We start from the raw sequence: 8,792 nt of genomic DNA, 5'->3' as shown, positions 1-8,792 counted from the left end.
CTTCTGCTTCATGTCTTTGCCCTATGCTTTGGAGCCAGGGGTTGAGAGTAAATGCAACAGGTGGAGCTGTACTTCTCAGGAGTTACAACCATGCATAGTAATATTAACATGAAAATGTGATTCATCAGTAAAACCCAGAATGGAGGTGTGCTTTAAGTACAACTTTTAAAAAAGTTGAATTTTCAATACTATTATTAAATTAGGGGGAAAAACGAATAGGCTTATTTAGTGCACGTTTTGAACTTCTCAAAAGAAAATGGAGGCAACACTTTGGTATTCGTTAGTAGGGTTACAATTCATGTCTGCCAGCATAATGGTTATAAAGTATACCTTCCTGCACGGACTACATTCTGCTGTACAAATGTTGAGTCAGTAATTACTATTTATAACAACAGTTCAAGCTAACTGTATCCACCAGTGGCTGAACTCTTAACAACAAGTAGGCCATTTCCTATCATGGTTCTCAAGTAGCATAACAAACAAAACACAAGGGAAGCTAAGTTTTGCTATTAAATTGTAAAACCTCAAGACAACAGTTAAGAGCTCCAGCTGTGCAATACCCCCAAATCAGGTCCAGCCATGTATATTGTTACTTGTACAAAGAGGTTTTAAGGCTATGAAGTTCAACAGAAAAAATGCATTCCTTGTGGAATGAACAGGTTATTTACATTATTGCTGCAAGTACATGAATCTTTAGTTTCTGTATGGATACATTTTAGTATTCTGAATCGTACTCAGTGAACAAATTGACCACCTTTGCTGTGCAGTTCTACTGACAGTGAGGGTCCAAGAGGCAGAACTGCCATTGAAAATAACTGCATATATTTAAGTCAATTTAGTCACCTAAATTTGTTCATAATCTGGAAGTATACTTATTAATAGCACAGCATGTGTGGGGGCAGCAATGGCCTGCAGAAAACCAACCTAATGCTGTAAACACTACTAGGGTGTAGTGCTTACCTGCAGAAAATAGTTCCATAGATTTCAGTGGGACTATTCACAGCAGTAAGTATTACACCTGGTATTATCTGACTGACTAGGCCCAGTGTTTGTAGCTTTTTCTTAAGGCTAAGGAAGAAAAGGTCTTTTTTGACTCAAAGGCTTGGTTATTTATTAGTGCTCAAAAGAGTGCCTAAAAGTCATTCCATTATCTACAATGACCCCAGAAATGACTAGTAGAAGACAGATTTACAGTTATTTGTCTATTCAATAGCCACAAATCAGGCAGCAAAATCTTTTCAGCATGCAAAACTAGTTACCATATAACTCTGGTCTATTTGTCTGCACTTAGTGAAAAAAACATCTGCTCTGTGCTGTACAGGACAAAGAAAAAAATCAGTTGGTGCCTTAACTTTACAGTCTAGTCTTATATTAAAGTTCAGTTATGGACACAAAAGAAGACAGATAAAAACATCTCAGACAGATTAAGGTTAGAACCCTATCTACGTGCAGCTATCAGTACAATTATACCACTCCTGAACCAGTTTGTTCTTTACTCTTTATACACATTATACCATATAATGAAACAATCTCATGGTAAGTTAGATGCCACAGTATTTCTATATTTAGACTATGACTAACTATAAAACATTAGTTGAATATACCTTTGACACCATTTATCACATCTGAAAGATAACGAGGCTCATTCAAATCTGAATTTGTAATATTTATTGCAGTGTGGTAATAACGTTACAGTTAAGTATCAATGGTGTGCAGTATATAATGCTTCTGGAAATTATTAAAACAGATAACTTACTTAAAGTCCACCATTCATGCTAAAACCCTTACTCAAAAAAATAACATTTAAAAAGTTATTCTTTTGATACACGCAAAATTAAAATATTCATAACACCCATTATAAAAATATCACCCAAACCACCAAACATTCAAACCTCCAGAACAAGTTGTTTTACATTCATGAATGTTTACTCCAACAGAATACTCTCAAGAACTATACTCTTAAATTCTGAACTGACCAAAAGCACAATATAAACATTCAGAAAAAACGTTTTTTTTGTACATACTTAGTTTTTTTTAAGTTTAGCAATAATATATTTTCTAAATCACAGTTTTAATAAACAACCTCACTACTTATCATGCTTGCATTATACATTATCTGTGGGCATAGTTATCAAATAACCACATTACAAAGTCCATAGATATTCTAGTAGCTGACAGCATTCAGGTTAGTTTCTTCCTGCTTCCAGAAGGACAATTTCCTCCAATCCAACACAGCTAGGATGGTTGGTTACAGACTGGACATAGCAGTTTAATAACTCCACCTCCTTTCCTAGCACACTCTTCACCTCATAACTCTGTGGTGATAAAGGCATGTTGATTAAACAAACAGTACTGTACGTTCTGTTCTAGGCAGCATACAACTCAAAGATAGAGTGTAAGGTCCTCTTCCAGTGTACAACGTTTTTACTGCTCAAAAAGGAAGCTAAACAAAATAAGATTGTGAAATGCTGCTACAAAAAACGTACTTAGTCTGATAAACTAATTAGATTTTCAATAATTTAGAAATAAAACATCTCCCAGCAGTCGCAATTAGAATGGATCTCACTGTCAGGCTCTTAAAACTGCAGTAGGTATAATGGCTACTGCAATTTAGCACCCAGTCCATGAAAGCATAGCTAACTGCTGCTTTATATAGCTTTCTTGGACACCCAAGGATTTTGCATGTGATAGGGCAGTGCATGTGTGTGTGCACGGTCTGTAAGAAGGTAACCAAAGAAAAAAAACCCATTAGAAACTAAACATAAAAAAAAAAAACCAAAAAAAACTTTACACCTGTTCCTGTACTGCCCTACATATAGTTATAATAATTTGCATTTATATAGCTCTTTATGTTTAAGGATCACAATATAGCTTAATACTAATTGTGCCTCAACATTTCTGTGGGGTAAGTACTATTATATTCATTTTATAGTGTGGTACACGAAGATATAACGGTTAGGTGATTTGTCCAAGGTTACACAAAAAGATGGTAGACCCAGGATTAGAAAACAGGACTAGTGGCTCTTCCGACCATGCTTGAAAAAACATTTTTATTTGAAGCCCACACTAACTTTGGCAAAAATTACAATTTGGAGTGATATTTCTCATGCTTAGTCTTTCCCTAAATGTGCTTTCTTTTTAAAATAACGTTGCAGTTTGAATTAGTGGAGTATGGAGAAAAAAAGTTATCACTGGATTTCAGCCAGAAAACCACCCCCCCTCTAAATAGCAAGTTTTCAGATGTAATCTTTATGGATAACTGGTAAATATTCTTAAGACTTAAAGCATGAAAATGAGTTTTTTGGGGTTTTGTTTGTTTTACTTAACTAACCCAACTAACTAAAAAAACTAAATTATTTTGTTATACTTTCCAAACAAAAAATAGCTAATGGAAAGAAGCTTGTGTCAAATGACATTTGAATAGATTTTAGAATAGAGTGTGCAAGTACTCTATCAAACACTGGCTTTGTGTTCAAGAGTTGCAGGAAGATTATTACTCATTTTAAAAACGGTCTTCTATAAACCATAAATCTATTAGCTTACATGTACTATCTACAATATAAAAGAGCAAGAAACAATTCACTGCAAAATAATTTTAAGAAAAACTTTCAACTTAAAATATTCCTTATAGATCAAATTAATGCAGTGTATTGTGTAAGTAACAACTAAACATGCTACATAAAACACAAAGACAAGCAAATAGGGCTATACTGATGATATCTCAGACCAAGAGAGTAGCCACTTGATGACTATGTCTTATAGCTCATGGTTGCTTGTGTTTCATGTATCTGTGGTTTGATTTATTCAGGTTCCAATAAAACACAATTTATTATATATTTTACAGGTTTCTTTAGTGCTACTTCCTATGATGAAACTTCAGTGGCAGTTACTTGAGAGCAATTGGGTTTGGGTGTTAGAGGAAAGAACTAGCGGGCCAGGACTCTTGTTATTTTTGACACTGACTTGCACTAAGTGTCCATCTGTAAATAGGTGTACTAATACTTTTCTGTCAGGGTGTAGTGCAGGGGTGGGCAAACTACGGCCCAGGGGCCGCATCTGGCCCTCCAGATGTTTTAATCTGGCCCTCAAGCTTCTGCCAGGGAGCAGGTCCAGAGCTTGCTCCGCTCTGGCGCTCCAGCTGGGGAGCAGGGTTGGGGGCTTGCCCTACTCCGTGCGGCTCCCGGAAGCACCGGCATGTCTCCGCTCTGGCTCCCATGTGTAGGGGCAGCCAGGGGCTCCACACACTGCCCCCGTCCCAAGTGCTGCTTCCGCAGCTCCCATTGACCAGGAACTGCTAATGGGAGCTGCAGGGGTGGCGCCTGTGGACAGGGCAGTGTGCAGAGCCGCCTGGCCGTGCCTCCGCATAGGAGCCAGAGGTGGGACATGCTGCTGCTTCTAGAAGCTGCTTGAGGTAAGCGCTACTTGGAGCCTGCACCCCTGCCCCGCACCGCAATCCCCTGTCCCAGCCCTGATCCCTCTCCCACCCTCTGAACCCCTCGTTCCCAGCCCAGAGCACCCTCCTGCACCCTGAACCCCTCATTTCTGGCCCACCCCAGAGTCCCCAACCGGAGCCCTCACCCCCTCCCACACCCCAACCCCTAATTTTGTGAGCATTCATGGCCCACCATACAATTTCCATACCCAGATGTGGTCTTCGGGCCAAAAAGTTTGCCCACCCCTGGTGTAGTGAGACTATTTTTTCCTAAGCATTCCCAGATTCCCAAATGAAAGATGCTATATAGAGCAAAGTATTCTTAGAATGTTTTGCTCCAGTGTCTTCACATACAGCTCAGAATATCTACTATCCACTTCGGAACTCTGCCTTTAAACTAAACTTCAGGAAGTTTCACTTTCTTTCTTTATCTTAATTTTATGTATACCTACCCCATCCTCACTGGATGATGACATCAGGACAGAAGAAATTGTTTTTTGTAACAGCTGCAGTAAGAAAGTGAAAGGACAACAAGACAAAAATCACATTTATGTATAACATTCACGTTGCATGTTAAAAATGAAAATTAATATCTTGAGCCTAGAACTGTCTGTCCTACGTTTTACCACACAGTTGACTGACAAAACCAAAAGACCTAAAGGTAATACTGAAAAAACTTCAGGATGCGAGTCAAAACACCCATATTTCCTTTAAGCTATGGCCTATCAGTTGGCTCATTGAAGAAAACATATCCACGGCTCATAACTTCCTAAGGGCCCAATTCAGCCAAGTTCTTCAATGGGAGTTGATGATGCTCAGCACCTTGCAAGAAGTGCTCAGCATTTTGTGGGATGAAGCTCTAAGAATGAACTCAGGTGTTTTACCTGAGTAAGGACTGCAGGATTAGACCCTTAATCTCCATTTCAGTACCACATTAATTTTAGGATTTTCTTTTTGTTGTATTAATAAAGTTATCATTTTTCTTCAATCAGGGGCTGCATAGAAAATTGTGTCTCAGAGCACCTGATATCAACACACCTACCCTAAATATACTGGATACAATTAGCACTTTTATTATCTACACTCACCTTTACTTTTACTGTACAATGAGGTCGGGATGGACAGTGCAGAAAGACTTCCAGTTGCATTTTGAGAACTGGTAAAATTACCGTTTGGGAGCACAGGCTGCAGTAATATGATCCCCTGAAACATATGTGAACAAATAATGATGGAAGAGACATATGAAAGACAAGTATCAGTCAACAGGTCAGAGGGCAAATAAGTGAATGATGTACTGATTTTGGCCCTGATTCAGCGACGTGCTCAAGCAGCTGCTTAATTTTCACTACATGCTTAAGTCTCATTGACTTATCACATGAATAAAATTAAGCACATAGTTAAATGCTTTGCTGAATTGGGGTTTTATGGAATAAATTTACATTACATTATTAGCTAAACAACAGCAAAATTTCCTTCGAACGAGAGGGTCTGATCCATTGGAAAACAAACACACAGAGGCACTACTAATTAGATATACTTAACCTACCAAAATATAGGGCAATCTTTGTATTTTTGGCTTGCGGTTTTTCAGGGGAAATTATGTACAACACAGAATACAGTGTATTTTTTTTTTTAATTTTTGTTGTAAATATTCCTTTATCCCTTTAACTGTAAATTACCAGAATCTGGAATCAAAATCACTCTATCCCTCTTTATGTATCTTATGTCACTAGAAGACATCCTTTTTTCTTCCCTTTACACTATGCCTACGGCATTATTGTCTTGTGCTGTCATCCCATTAAGGTGTCTCAAACTATGTAAGATGAGACTAGGTAAGTATTTAGATGGGAGCCTTCTGAAGAACATTCTGTTGGGAAGTAGCATTGGTAATTCAGCTGGTAGAATTCGTAGTGGGAGGTAGCACTTGTAATTTAATTGGTAGAGTTCTTCCTGAGCCAGTACTGAACCAATGTCCCAGGATGCAGTTGCCCCAGTGCCCCTTTCAAGGTAACAGATAGCATTTGTTTTGAGCCCTGAAAGGTTCTGAGAAATCAGACTTTACAGCTGTGATCTATTTGTAGAAAAGGGTCATTTTTAGAAAGGTTATAAACTTAACAGGCCTGATTCTCCTCTCATTTACATTAATGTAATAGGAGGAATAATACAGAAGTTAACTAATACATACCAGTAAAAAGTGAGAGAAGTACTATATCAGTACTAGTTTGAGGTAACCTACAAAAATATATCATAGCAAACTCATGCCATTTTGATTCTACTTGTGCCTTCCGTAATAGGTGAATCTTACCCTTACTGGTTGTGTCATTCCATCAGGAATAAAAATCCTGCAGTTTTGTCCCTCTCACTCCCAACCCCCGCCCTGTGTAGCTGTTGGGGGAGAATACAGGCATAGACAACACTGTAGGAATGAGTGTACCACATATGGCTCTTAAGGCTGCATCTGCACACCAAAAAAGCCTTGGTACATTGAACACCAAACTGATTCTTACCTATCCTGTGGATGCTGCTCCAGTTTTCCATTGCCACATTGGTTACACGTGGGCCAAGAGAAGGCAGTGCTCTCGTTAACTCCAGAGATAGTGCCTAAACAAAAATGAAATTCTTACAAAAGTATAATATATGTTGGTGAATACAACTGCCCAGGGCGGGAGTTCTCCAGGTGAAGGAGGAGAGACTACATGACCCCTGGGTGAGCTTGCTGTCTTTGTCAGTGTGCTTGCTGCTTGACTGAAGTATATAGTGTGGTCTGTTTGTTTGGGGTGGCATGTGCTGAGCCCAGCAGCCTGCTAGGCAAGGCTGAGAACTTCTTAACAAGACTATGATCCCTAAGCCCTTTAACACCCTTAACCCTTAACTCAGTAAGAAAAAGGGCTTAAAAAGCCAGCTCCTAAGTGATTAGAAGAGCTAGCGAAAAAGGAGCAGCTAATGGGAGTTTTTTGAGGGAGTAGGAGAGCTAGATACACCAGATTAACATTCTCTAAACTTAGGGCAATAAATACCACCACCAACCCCAAAAAGAGACAGACAAAACCCAACAAAAATCTGCAGGAGTAAAAAGAATGCAGGCAAAGTCCAGCAGCAGAGTGGGGGCTATCCAGTTTATTACATTGAATGCAGCACGTATGATTACCTGCCTTGGGGACAGGTGGCAAATGTGTGCATAGGTGCTCAAAGCAGAGGTGCTGGGGGTGCTGCCACATCCCCTAGCTTGAAGTCGTTTCCCTCATATACAGGGTTTACAGTTTGGGTCAATGGCTCTCAGCATCCCCACTGTACAAATTGTTCCAGCATTCCTGTATGTGTGCATACACTGCAAGGAGCTCATGGCCCTCAGAGACCAAGTACAGGCTCTGGAGACCAGAGTGGCTCAACTGGAGGAGCTAAGGGAGACAGAAAGGTACATAGATAAGACTTTCCGGGCATAGTAGAGCGGTCCCACTGACAGCCTCTGTGCTGTTGAGGAGGATTGAAGTCTCAGGGAAGAAGAACATCAAAGTAGAGCAGAGGGAAATGATCCCATAGTTAGGACACTTCCCCAAGATGATGGCATGGTCTCCCCTCACATTGAAGATACCTCTCCGGGGCAGGGAATCCCAGTTATTACAAAAAAACCAGGTAACAGTAATGAGAGTTGATCATTAGAAATACAGAAAGCTGGGTTTGTGATGACCAGGAGAACCGCATGGTACGTTGCTTGCTGGGTGTGAAGGTTGTGGATCTCTCAAGACATCTAGACAGGCTTATGTGCAGTGTTGGGGGAGAAGCGGGTGGTCATGGTACATGTAGATGGCATGTAGGAAAAGGTAGGAGAGAGGTCCTGGAGGCCAAATTGAAGCTGCTAGGTTAGAGACGGAACCAGGACCTGGACTTCAGTTCTCTGAAATGCTTCCAGTTCCATGCAAAGGGCCATATACACAAGCAGAAGTGCAGGGTCTCAATTCAGGGATGAGATGATGGTATAAGGAGGAGGAGTTTAGATTTATTAGGAACTGGGAACCCTTTTGGCAAAGCAAGAGCCTAAACAGGAAGGATGGGCTCCACTTAAACCAAAATGGTATCAGATTGCTGGCATGTAAGATTAAAAAAGTTGTAGAGCAGTTTTTAAACTAAGGGCTGGGGGAAAGCTGACAGGTGTGGAGGAGCACACGGTTCAGATAGAGACATCCCTCAGGGAAGGATCCATTAATAGGGATTCTCTATATCTTAGTAAGGAGGAGAGGATGAAAGTTGGTAAAGTACAGGTAGGAAATGAAGATAAATGAAAAAAGTGTCCCATTCAATTACATCACATAATGGCAGATAGCTAAAAGTGACAAATTTTATAAAAAGAATGGGCTCCACA

At 39.9% G+C, this 8,792-nt stretch overlaps 1 protein-coding gene across 2 annotated transcripts in view; it reads right to left on the bottom strand.

Annotated features, from left to right (window-relative positions):
• Positions 1-2,017: 2,017 nt before the first annotated feature.
• The window catches only part of SPIDR (scaffold protein involved in DNA repair), a 317,639-nt gene continuing 310,864 nt past the window's right edge, over positions 2,018-8,792 (bottom strand). For both annotated transcript variants that reach the window (XM_034762891.1, XM_034762893.1), the window contains 4 exons: positions 6,940-7,033; positions 5,521-5,635; positions 4,885-4,938; positions 2,018-2,315 (listed from right to left, as the gene is read on the bottom strand). In XM_034762891.1, coding sequence (XP_034618782.1) covers positions 2,187-2,315; positions 4,885-4,938; positions 5,521-5,635; positions 6,940-7,033 — 392 coding nt within the window. In that variant the 3' untranslated portion in view covers positions 2,018-2,186. The remainder of the gene's footprint in view (positions 2,316-4,884; positions 4,939-5,520; positions 5,636-6,939; positions 7,034-8,792) is intronic.

The sequence above is a fragment of the Trachemys scripta genome, chromosome 2, assembly GCF_013100865.1.
Source record: "Trachemys scripta elegans isolate TJP31775 chromosome 2, CAS_Tse_1.0, whole genome shotgun sequence".
NCBI lineage: Eukaryota > Metazoa > Chordata > Testudines > Emydidae > Trachemys > Trachemys scripta.
Note: the sequence above shows the minus strand (reverse complement) of the source record. Positions and strands in the feature narration are given on the sequence as shown.